At 30.4% G+C, this 13,882-nt stretch overlaps 1 protein-coding gene across 2 annotated transcripts in view; it reads left to right on the top strand.

Moving 5' to 3' along the window:
- Positions 1–13,882, top strand: part of LOC111027755 (cationic amino acid transporter 2) — a 98,296-nt gene that overhangs the window by 62,847 nt on the left and 21,567 nt on the right. For both annotated transcript variants that reach the window (XM_022306171.1, XM_022306172.1), the window contains 3 exons: positions 4,548–4,719; positions 11,828–12,011; positions 12,127–12,251. In XM_022306171.1, the coding sequence (XP_022161863.1) occupies positions 4,548–4,719; positions 11,828–12,011; positions 12,127–12,251 (481 nt within the window). The remainder of the gene's footprint in view (positions 1–4,547; positions 4,720–11,827; positions 12,012–12,126; positions 12,252–13,882) is intronic.

Here is a 13,882-nt window from a genome sequence, read left to right as displayed (position 1 = left end):
GCACTCTCTCACAATGTTTTAAATCATACTCCTTTGTATACTGCTATTCATTCCATTTCCTTCATTCACATCCATCCCATGCACAGAATGCTGAGGTCTGCCAATATAATATAGGTAGTTTGATCTTTGCCCTTTAATTTTTTATTGTTTATCTACCTCATTATTTACTGTTATACTATTATATGGTTACATAGTTTATATTGTATAGTTTTGATTAATATAATAATATCATATTATATTATTATCATCTATCGTTTCACTCTTTTGTAAAATCCTGCAGTTGGAGTTTTGCTTTGAAATAAAAAAGTTAAAGTGACTACCCATCCAGTAAGTACCTACTTATGACTATTCTCAATGTTCACTTTTAAATCATTAAATTTAAAAAAAATTTCTACACGGTAGATTTATTCTTTATTTTTATTTATTTAGAACTTCAAAAAGCTATAAACATTTATTTTAGTATACGAATAAGAGATTTGAGAATTTTTTTGTACACAAGTTTATGAAACGTGACGACTATATAAATTAACGATATCTTGACCTTTATCTCCCATGCCATTATAAATAAGAAAGCTCAGAAAATTTCATTTAGATTAAATTAATATTAACACATTTTGTTTATAAATAATAATCTAAAAAATATTTATGTTTGTATTATTTTTGTAATTGCACATTTTTGGCGTTATGTATTATAATTTGAGAAAATAAATCATTCATAAGACTTTTTACTATACACTAAATGCAAATTGAAAACAAGTTTTTGCAAGATATGTATGAATATAATATATAGGTATACATGAATTTAAGACAAGGATAGTTTTGAAATTTAAAGAATGACAATTACATAATTTTTTTTCTTTATACTTTATACCTACTTAAAAAATTAAATCAAGAGTGCAATTAACCTTCACAAATAGTTTGGAAATGTTGATAAGAACAATATTGTTTATCATTGTAGTTGCGGATAATGTACCTATAAATTTTTCATAGAAACAATAGATAGATAATAATTATTTAAAACTATTTTTTTTAGAAAACTTATAATACATTGCAAGTTGTAACACATTTTGTAAAAAACAGTGAACATTAAATGTTATCAGTACGAAGCATTTGAACTTAACTGATGTTGTTAATTCGTTTTTGATTTATTGTTTATAAGACAATCTTAAAACAATATTAATAGTTAAATGTGGTTCAACTTTAGATTTATGATGTACCTAAAAGCTTATTTTGACAAATATTGTATGTTGTACACGAAAACACTCTAATGCGATCGGACAAAGAGTATACGTCATCATTCCTAGACTATTTAAAATTATTTTTTTTTGAAAATCAATAATTGACTTATGTCTACGCTTTTCGATCTTGGATAGCTATATGAATAATTTACAATAAATTAAAAAGTATATCCATTTTTACGTACGGTCTAATGAGAAAGATGAACTTACTGATTCGCAGTAGAAAAAAGTTACATATAAATAATTATTTATTACATTAATTAGTTTCAGATGGTAGTATTATTGTTTAAAAATGATTAGTTGGAACAGAAAGTTTGATTCAGGTAAATTTAATAACAAAATATTATTATTTCATCAGCTATTTTTTCCGCCGATAACGTTATTAGGCTCAGACTAGTTTTGTTCAATTTCAATTAGAGATAATCTTCGATGGTTATATAGACACTCTATAGGTACTTCTAATAATAATTAAGCTGAGAAGATACCCAGTGGATATATTCTTATAATAATTTCTCAGATTTGTGTTATGTACCTAGCCATGCCTATATTAACTATCAATATTGAATATATTTAAATTCGTTTTGAACGATTGTACTCCGTTATACGTTATGACAATATAACATGCCAGATTTCAAGGAACGTAACTAGGTCACTTATTTTGGTGTCCCACCTTCAACAGAAAAAGGACGAAGAAAATTAAATTAAATGACAATAATTAACACTGCAGGGTAGTGGATTTAAACATATTGCAAGATGTTATAATGTAGACAAATTAAGTTTAAAAGTTTAATGTCAGGTTGTGTCCAACAATTTTATAATTTAACGTCTAGTTAAAATTTAATGGACCAATCGTGGTTACTGTTTGATGTTAAGGGTCTGTTAAATATTTGAGTATCTGTTAAACTCTAATGGACGTTTGTCCAGCTCAGTATAAATATATAGAGGATGATAAAAGTAACTACGATGTCGAGTTATCAGATAAAAGCGGCTCGTCATAATATTATACTCGTAGAGACAATATAATAATTATATAGCATGCGTATGACGTAATATTATTATTAAATATTTTTTGTTTATGATTTTTATTTTTACTACATTTTTGACAAGTATTATAGAAATAAAAACCTGATTATTCGATGGGTACATTAAAATATTATAGTTAAAAAAATCTAATAATATAATATGTTATGTATTGTTTTTTTTTTTAATGAAAGAACATTACAATCTATTTAGCTTAATACCAAAGTTTTATTTATGTTCACTAGCAAATGCCAATATTATATTATGTGACCACTAAACAAGCTTTCTAATAGTTTAACTCAGCAAATAACGATTGCAATACTAATAACCAGAGCACGGGTCTTTATGCACTAAAATACAATGAAATATTATGTGAATTCCAATGTTTTACAAAAATCTTAAATAGATAATACGCAATTTGTTTTATAAAATTAACATTTATATGGGAATAAACTCCAAAAAAGACAAAATATTTCAACAATTATAACAATATGCTTATTATATTATTATTATTATTGTCATTATGAAAAATGTATTTCCTAACTAAATAGTAGTTGTACACAGAACTTGATATACTAATAGTCATATAACTGTCAAATTTATGGTATAGTTCAAAATATATTATATGAACGTGGGGATATTGGCTCTTTATATTATTAAATAAGATTACTTTTTTAGTTAAAATTTTTTTTGTCGTTTTTTAGAAACAATGCATGAAATCATTAAATATGCAATATATTTTTTTGGGTAGTTTGTATTGTATATCTTATGAAACGAATTTGTGTTGAATCAGATTTTGAATATTCAGCTTTTAAGAAAAATGCAAAAGCATAAACTTCCGAGCACTGTTAAAAATAATGAAAATAAATACACTTTTATTATTTAGACGTTCGTTTTAATTTAAAATATAATATATTTCCATGTTTAATATGAACTTTTTGATTTCAAACATAGCGCTGAAACGCTATAGATTTATTTCACGAGATTTCACGAGATTTCATGATATTTGATTTTTTCAGAGTATATATACTCTTAGCTCTGAACTGTTAATATAATTCAGCTATTTATCATTGAATCGGAAGACAACCATACCGGTGGCTCATGTACTCTGAAACTCTTGTATGGTCGATCGCGCTTTCTTTTACATTTTTAAACTCTAAAATACCGAAGCGTATGTTACACACGCTTGAACGTGGAATAAGCTAAAAACAAATTAAATATCGAAGTAGAGGATCCCAATTCGACGGGTCGAAATTAAATTGACTAAGAAACTTACTAAATTCTTACTGACTACACGTTTTTACAACGAAATATAGGGAATCTAAACTGGAAATCTAGTTATTCAATTAGAAAATAACAATGGAATCAAATTTAAATTATAAATAATATGTACCTAACATTATATATTTTCATATAATTATATTCTATGTTGTAAAATTAATATATTTTATTGATTTTATTAATATATTATTTTGGATTATATTTAATAGATAAATAATTTAAAAAGTAGAATTGGCTGAATACACTAATATTATTATAATGTTAATTTTTTTAAATATATATTTCATAAGAATTCCATTTTATAAAATATATTTGTATTACATAACAATATAAAATACAATACAATCTATAAAAGATATGGAATAAAACAAACACAAATTCATGGAGCGTTTGTCTTATGACAGAGGTATTCCGGGAGTGGAGATGCGTATGATAAATTGACGAATCTGTATAATATGAGAGGAAATTCTCAAAGAATACGAAAACACGTTCAAAAAAAATAAATAAATAAATAAATAAAATATACAACACAAAATAGCTTACATAATAAGAGCTGCTGGCCATGAATTTACAGAATGCAATGATATTTTCACTCGTCCACAAGATCTGCAAAATATAATAATAACAAGTTATATATAATATTTAATAATTATGATTTAAAAGACATATTTTGATTAATTCATTATGAACGTCAGAATGTTCAAGTAATTAATGATTGTTTAATGCTGATGCACTAAACACAATTTTAATATATATCAAAATATAATGCTATTCCAATTTATTGGTTGGGTACATTCTCAAAAAAATTGTGAAGCAATTATATTCCATATTATTATCTATACTCATAAGAATCTTGGATATTAATATAATACGCTAATCATATTATACGTGCGTATCTGTGATGAGGTTTGAATGTCATAGTTCGTTAGCTTTTATATATAATATATAATAATTGATATTGCCTTGGGAGTGATTTATTTAATGTACATTTATTTTGTTGTTATACAGGTGTTCAAAGGGGCGGCAACTTGTTTTTACGCTTTTATTGGATTTGACATCATCGCTACCACCGGCGAAGAAGCTCATAACCCGAAAAAATCTATTCCACTGGCTATCATGGCTAGTTTGGTTATTATACTTGTAGCCTATGTTAGCTCTTCGATTATTCTCACACTTATAGGTAAGTAATTATTGATAATTAGCAACGAAAACTTCTAATAATATATTATAAGCTCCCAGAGCCATTTACAAACGGGCTTACGCAGTTATTTTTAAATGTCGTTGTAAGAATAATATCGAAATTAAAAAACAATTAAAATAATATTAAATGCATAAGTATATAAGCCACGTAATACAGTTAAGGATATAAATTAAACTAAGTTGTTATGGCATTTTAATAATAGTATACACTTAAAAATTAAAACTAAACCATTAGGTATTAATATTTTTTTTTTTGTTAAGTAGAGATTGGTTCTATAATTTATTGTTCGGAGCTGTATAACGGTATTAAAGCAGGTACCAAACTTTATTTTACTGCAAATTATTTAAAACAAAGGTGAATTTAATGAAAACAGAGATAAATTTCAATGATTTAAAATAATGTAGTTTTTTTTAGAATTCCACATAAAGTATTATCATAACCGTAATGCGTTTGTACTTGTCTTAATATAAAAAAACAACATTTAAAAAAAAACCTGTATAATATTATAATAAGTACTTTTTTGAATTATTTCATAACTATCGAACTCTATGGGATATAATCGCTCAACACTAAAAATATTGTTTAGTTTATTTTTTTGCATTTTGTTTTAGCTGTTATCCGTGTCAACTATTTATTACATTTAAATGTTTTCATTATTTAAAGTTATCAACTATGCATTTTTATCGAATACAATAAACCTTATAAATCAGTTTTATTGTATAAAAAATGTTTAAAAAAATTCAGCTTTTTAATTTTGATTAAAATCATCACTATAGTAATAAATTAGTGCACACGTGCTCCATATTATAATTATTATGGAAACATTATTGAATAACACAAGTCCGTATAGGATATTATACGTATCATTATGAACCACTCACCTTGATATTATAATATAATTTATTATCAATACATAAATAATTTTAATCTTTTAATCTATTACTTTGAGTAAATACCAAATCAATGTAAATATAGTAAGTGTTTTTTTGTTTAGAAAACGTAATTTTTTTTAGAATAATTTTTCGTACAATCTACTGCTAATTAAGTTTCGATAAAATGTTAATACTTCATTTTCATTCTGGAGCAATTTTACTACTATTTAGAAAAATGAAAAAATGCCGAATAATCCTTTTTATCCTGTTCGTTTTTTGTCTTTATAGTAAATCAACATTTACGATATCAAAACAAACATTTGTAAAAACTCCCACATTTGTAGACTGAATGCTTACACAACTTGAGATAATATTTTATTTTCTTCAGTGTTTGTTGTTAGATATTTTGTGATACGTATATTAATTCAATATCCTCCTCAGGTCGATCAGATAAAATAACAAATGAGTAAGACAGAACTAGGGGAGAATACAAAATATATTTTACCTCTCTCCATTCCTTTTATTTAAACTAAACGATTTAAATATTTATAATTTGTTATTACAAACAACAATACCGTTTTAATTCAATTATAATATTATGTAAAACTAAATTGGTAAGGACCGTTTTGAAATCAAGCCATTCTTTTTTTTTATGAAAATAAATAAGGGTTTCAAACAATGTAGTACAGAATACAATTATTCGTAACTTCATGTCATTTCGTTTATTAAGATAATTAAAAACAATTTTCTATTAAACCAAATATAGAATCAGTGATAACGTATGATTGTTGTATAATATATATAATTTATACATTATAATTATTGCGAGCACATATAATAAAATATAATTATAGAAAATATGCACTTTGCAAAGCCCATATTATAGCTTTCAACGGCTGTTGTTATTTTTATTTGAGTTTTGTGTAATTTATACTTTTTTTTTCTATATATATAATATAATGTAATAATATTTTCGTCTCTGTAGCATTTATAGTATTATTTATATACTTGTACACAAGCGAAACGACCACAGCTTTATTATTATACAAGTTGATTCTCTTAAAAACTATTCAGAACTATAGCTTTTCTCTAACTTATTTCAAAATTCGCCGGAAATTACTTAACATTTGTTCTTAGCCCAAAATAATAATCATTCGAATAAAAGGCCTCTATAATTTATAAAGCTTGGGAAGTATAACTGCGCATAACCGTTCAAAACAAAACTAATTTTCGAGTCTAATCTTATTGAAGTGAATAACATTAAAAGTGTTAATTGTTTTCAACCATGTATATCCTGTTTATCAGGTTTAGCGAACAGAAACGTAACGAATTCGATAATTTTATTATTATACTACTTTTGCTAGTTTTGTTTAAGAAGTACCTACCCATGATATTCGTGTTGTAAATGAACGATTGTTATTGGCCGAATTTATTATAACTTTTATACAAATGGGCGGTCTGCTATTGGTACGACAACTCGCGCCACCATGTAGGGCAGTACAAAAAAAAATATCAAATAATGAAAGCAATAATAAATAATATGCCAAAACGAATAAAAATATAAAATATTGTGTATTGCGGATGATTATAGAAGAATATTATTAAGTCGCTGGTGTAGAAGTCGCGACAGCGTAACAGTTAATACACAGTTATTACCATTACCATGGTATAGTATTAATCGATGATCAAAAATAATAACAAATGCCGAGTGTGATGCGGGTAAACACAAACAACGAGTGCAGCATGATATCCAAAAATTTAAGATGTTGATGATCTCAGCACGATGTCCATATCCATACAATCCATTCTGACCCATTTCGCGAAATGGATATAAATCTCATCCGGTTGAAGAAAAGGAACTCAATTTTTTGCACACCGCGTAATATCACACACACAATATGGATAACTCTTCACGAAAGAGACACTAACTGACGCGGACATTTAATAGCACAAATGATCTTTTTCCGTGATCTGTGCGCATCCACACAAAGAAACAAATAATATACGTCGTAGGTGTTGGATTTTCAAAAATAAAAATAATTTGTCATAACACTGCTGAGACGTACCTCATCGATACTAATGTGCATTTTCAACGGTCTTGTGGGTATAATTAGCCGACAGTTGTATTATTATTATTATTTATCTGTGATCAGAAAATTGTAAATTAATATATAATTACCGATGGCGGGGGTACCCCGAAATACTACAGTACTTATTTATGCATCTATTGACAATGATGGTGCACAAACACTAATGCCGGGTTGCATAAAAATTTCATTAATTTAGTGGTTCAATAAAGTTTAACAGACCTGCAATTATAGGCTACTAAATCGTGTTTAAGATACCATTATAGTTCCCTATTGATGCATTAACTGTTCATATAGTAATCGTTCACGGACCTTCGTTCACGATACCAGGAATAATAAAATGTCTAAAAATATCAATATCGTTATGATAAATAAATTATTATGATCAATATATGATTGTTTTTTATTAGAACATTTGATAATAAATAGTGGTACCTAATTTTTATCTATAGTTGGTACCAACTAAATTTAAAAATCTAAACTAAGCATCAATTAAATTAATTTTACCGTGGCAAACTGCTTTGTGATTTTGAGTGTCATATTGATTACTATCACGACAGGCAAAGGTACTTATTAGTCGTACATTTAATTTAGCAATTATTACACTTCTGAATCCCTGTGGTCCAGGTAGTGATATTACTCTGTTTGCCAGGACGCTCTAACACTGCACGTGCTCAGGCTGCCAGGGATCTACATATCTCGTATCAATCGCTACGGAGAGTAGTCCTCAGCATCATGTGTGTATGGAAATTTAATAAATTGTTAAAAATCCTTACAACTATTATGCAATTGTAATCGTTGTAATATGTATTAATTGAATAAAAATCGTAAATGACGGTGATAGTGCTGTTGACGTTTCCGGCAGCATCATCGTGGATGCCACAAGAAAAAAAAAAGATAGCGTTATTATCTAACCCCGATTGACGTATTACATTATCCGGAAAATTGTACATTAAAATAGATAATTACTGGTGGTGGGGGTGGCACGAAACCGGAAACACTGCTGTAGTATTTCTACATTTCCGTGAGTGACAGAACACAGTATGACACTAATAAAATTGCTTATCTATATGAATATAAAAATGGAGCCAAAAATGTATAACAATTCATTAATTGAGAACGGCTGTGATGATTTGGCTCAAATTTTTTTTAAATTCTTTGTAATTTTCAGGAGAAGGATTTTACGAAAAAAATTTTTTGGTGATTTATTTTTGAGTTCTGGAATGTTTTTTCGAATTGAAAAAGCTACAGCAAGCTTAAGCTTATAAAATTGTCCATATGACATGATTAATCGTTAAAATGGGGCCCCCGGCCAACACCAAAAAAATTGATCAACATGGAGAAATATGTCATGTACTGAATATTAGGTATTAATATTATGTTTCACAATATTATCAAGTAAAGTTTAAATTTTGTAAAGTGATAATTTTCGTATCGTTTTTGCTCTGTTCGATTTTATTTAAAGCCGTATTTACCCTCTCTTTACATAGAACACAATAGTCGATAGTAGAAATACAATTTAGGTTTTATCTGTATGAAATTTTCAGTTGTTCCTTACACGAAAAACTGCGTGTGTACAATTTTATTTTATTTTACTAATTAGCAATCATTTATTTAATTCCTGCATTTCTTATAACATGAACGTTTAATTAATCTAATCATTATTAGAAAAAGTAAATGCCAATATTGTTTAAATTTTTTGTTGTCATAGTAAATCCATCCATATTGCTGACATAAAAATAAAAATTAAAAAATAATATTATTATAATTACAATTTTAACGTGGGTTTACTTAGGCTTTACAATCTTATTACGCTCCCATTATTCCAACAGCAGTGGTGGCCGAATGGGTTAACGTGTCATCATTTAAGCAAATGATCAATAATTTAATTCAACAGTAAAAATCAAAGTTCAAGTTTAACACAAAGTGGGATGGAGGGCAACCTAATCGATGCCAAACGAACCACATACATTTTTACAAATTTACTTTATAGGCGGCGAGGACTAGGAAAAAAATGAATATTTGGTTATTTTGTTATTTTTATAGGCCGTCATCGTTCACGCTCCATATCTCTTTCAATCATATACATGTATATAACATCCCCACACACTCACAATAATTTTGGATTTTTAAGTTATTTTACAAAAATATTCATTCGAAATAATGTGTATGGCTAAACAACATTTTCCGCAAGTATATTGCCTACCTGATAATAAACTGCTCGCGTTATCACAATCAAATCTCTTATGTAGAGATGGCATTTTTAACGGGCAACGAAGTGCAAGGGATCAGCTAGTAATATATAAATCTACGGGCTGGTGCACGCCAAAGCAGCGCGAAACCGGCGATCGCATAATAATTGAAGCAGTGGGAATGCAGTGCACCGCAATGTTGTGCGCCCGAATCACGATACCACATGTCACCATATTGTGTCAAAGACTTGAACGAAACACGTTCGTGTCATGCAAGTGCACGCACAACAAGCTCATCTGGTACGATAAAGTTATTACAGTGCGACCGACATTATGCGTTTTTGGCGACGGACAGACGGACAAGCAGACACGCAAGTGCAGTGACGCCGAACGCGTACTTCGGGTAGTTCAACTAAACTGCTTCCCCAATTGGGTGGGTGATGGATGCCGGGTGGGTAAAATTATAGAGTAGGTATACTACCTTGTATTCCTGCCATATTGTTTTATTAAACAGTCAGAAATGCTATTCGATTGTTTATATTATATATAGTTGGTTAAGCCCGTTTGAAGGGGTGGGTGGGTCAATCGTACTTCTTTAACTTTCAGTTTTAATTTCAAAGTATTATTTAATGGACCAACTCGGTATCATTTGCAAAAAAACAGCTTGCCATTCGGTTTTAGATCATATTCTTGTAAAATATATATGTAACGCAGACCAATCGTTCGTCAATTGAATCATCGACCGATTTTGCGCAAACGGCACAGAGCATATTTTTATACCCGATACCTGGTACTTGTCTATAATCGGTGGATACACCCTTGACATATGTAAATAAGATATTAAGGCCGTAAGACAGGGTCGTACTCGATCCGTAAGCACGATTATTAACACGTCGTCAATAATGACACATATGTTGGCCAGCTATCGCAGTGCGATGGGCTTTATCGTTTCTCGAATGCGAGATAACAGATAATATTGTATCGATAGGCTTGAGGTCTGCTGACCGTAGGCGCGAATCGCAGGGTGGCTAAGTGGGCTTAGCCCCCCCCCCCCACAATATCCCATTAATCACTCAAAAGTATACAGTTTTTTAGTTAGATGTGTATATAGTGGGATCGAAGCCTCCCGCTCAGATCGATGTTGAAAATGTTAGCAACCCCCCCGGAGAAATTTTACGGATTTCCGCCTATGCTGCTGACGCATGAAGTCGGGACAGTGTTTGCCGAAAATAACAAGTGAAAGTACCGAATCGCGTGGCAACTCCTCTTCTGAAACGAACGCCGCGATATCTTCGGAACTTGCGGACGATTACACGACGACGTCAAACACGACCTTCGATTTTCTTCGACAGTCTGCGTGTAATGCTGAACATCAATAATAGGCACACCGGCGCAGAACAAGACGTAAAGGATGAAAACAAACAAGTGTGCCCGAGATTACCCGACGGGACAATTAATAATTTTCTCGCCTAAAATAATAACACTCTAGAAACGTTTTTAACTGTCTTGGGAATTATTTCGTAAAAGCTAATAAGCCGCTCAACTTTAATAATATCTGTTTACAAAGTTTGAGTCTCATTCGAAATTTGACAAGGTAAACCGTTTTAACATAATATATACATATTTCCAGTGGTGTGGCTGGCAGGAAGGTTGTTTTGGTATACGAACACCTCCCTTCGGCCGTTTTTATGCAATAAATCCGAAACATGCTTTTCCAGCCACATAAACAATAATATGTTGTCGTACGGTTCTATTTTAAATATTTTATGATAATATTATTATGAAGGCCAAATATGACTGCAGCTAACTGTGTATTGTACCCCCCCCCCTCCCAAAAAAATTTTAATTTGAAATACCCCCAAAAAACCCTGGCTACACAGCTGTCTAAACCAGCTATATATTCGATTTATTTATAAGAAACGGTTTTTTTTTGCAGTACCGTATACGAAAATCGACGAAAACGCAGCTCTGCTGGACATGTTTGTGCAGGTTGGTGCGCCAAGGTGTCAGATGATCGTGGCCGCGGGTGCGATGGCTGGGCTGTTGGTGAGCATGTTTGGTTCCATGTTTCCGATGCCCAGGATCATTTATTCGATGGCCCAAGACGGTTTACTGTTCAAGTGAGCGTCCGAAACGCGAGTAGACGATTTTTTTTCGTCAATTCAAACTTTTATCCCCGAGACGATTGCAATCGTTATCGTTATTAAATTACATTTTTGTATTACTTATATGTAGGTCACTAAGTCAGATATTTCCGTTGACCGGTACACCGGTTGTGGCCACCGTGCTGTCCGGCGTGGCGTCCGCGGTAGCCGCTCTCGTCATCAATCTGGACACGCTGATCGAAATGATGTCCATCGGTAAGTATTTCAACCGGTTAGGTTTATGGGTAGTTTTTTTGGCACGTGTAGTAAATCCTTACATTTCATTAGAATCACGATTTATATTTTCACGAAAACAGTGATGTAGGTAAGAACAAAAACCACAAATCATTAAATCGAGTGCAACAAGAACCCATGTTATTTTAATCATATCATGGAGCTGAATAAATCTATACAAAGTCGGTCGCATTTGCATATTTGTGGGAACTGAAAAGCACGTCTGCATATTCACATGGTATTGTGACTTTGTTCTGTCTTAGGTTACACACGACATGGTAAATTTGCGTTCAGCAGAACGAAATAATATTTATGGTACTTATGCAATTACTAAAAAAAAACGTATAAACTTTTATGCGAAGTGTGATATAGTTTATACATAAGTATAATATTATATAATAAGAGTTGAATAATTTCCCACATATATATTTTTTTTTATTGATCTAAAGCCCGGCAACTAAGACCAATAGTTGTTTGTAGGTTATTTTGAAATACGTTTTTATATATTATGTGGCAAAGATGTGTTGCTGAAATCCCTGGTGGTCACCCATCCGAGTGCTAAGCAACGATGGCCGATACGTATGCTCAGAACGTTCCCGCAGATTGAGCGTAAGACCGTGCCTCATCAAGCCACCCATCAATTAATATTGTTGGAGTATTCTAAGGGGGCTTATTAAAATATTTATGGTCCATTAACATATTGTGTTTTACTTTTTATTTGTCTTTGTATGAATTATAATTGTATGACATAATATGATTTATCGCGTAATGCGTATACTTTAGTCAAATTAATATTAATTAGTTAACGAGGGGTTTAATTTTTGAAGTTAATAAATAACGTATTTGCTAATTGTACCGTTTGTTTTAAGCTTAATCGGCGTTCGTAACATGTATCATGCGTGAAATAGGTTAGATTACGTAGGTAAGGTAAATACTAACGATTTGATGAGTTATTCTAGAATATTTAATACTTTAATCACTTATCCTTGACCACATAAATACCTTGCTTAGCGCAACACATAATTTCCGGTTTCAATGCATTTTTCACATTGTTGTCCCGCACTTTAATTTGGTTCATCACTTTTCAGATGACCTACCTAAGAGATATATTTTCAACTTCGTTCACAATACTATGTTCTATAATAATTTTGATTTGAAATTCTAATATTTTAACAAAGCAAAACTATTTAATCCCGAATTCCCTCGGCCAGTAACGATATAGTTTAGGATACGCTAAATAGTATCTAACACAATTTTTATATTTATTCATACTCATTTCAATGTTTTGTTTGAAATTACATGTGTTTGACCCGCTCCCCACAAATAAATCTCGTGTGAAAGAAAATCCCATTTTTGTAGATCCAACGCGTTATGAAAACGAAAATTTCAAGAGTTAGTAGGTAGCAATATTATTATGATATCTCATCATTATGTATAATGCATAATATTATACTATATATAAAGTGAGCCGATGAAATCTTGAAAGCTTTTGAAACCATGTCGGGATCAGTGGGTAACATCCGAATAGAGATTTGTCATCAGAGAAGTCACCTATTTACCATTGTGTTTTGTATTGAAAGGGGTTCGGTGAATAAAATAGATACGGTATAATG

The sequence above is a fragment of the Myzus persicae genome, unplaced genomic scaffold (genome assembly GCF_001856785.1).
Source record: "Myzus persicae strain clone G006 unplaced genomic scaffold, MPER_G0061.0, whole genome shotgun sequence".
NCBI classification, from domain to species: Eukaryota; Metazoa; Arthropoda; class Insecta; order Hemiptera; family Aphididae; genus Myzus; species Myzus persicae.
This window is presented reverse-complemented; position numbering and strand designations above follow the sequence as displayed.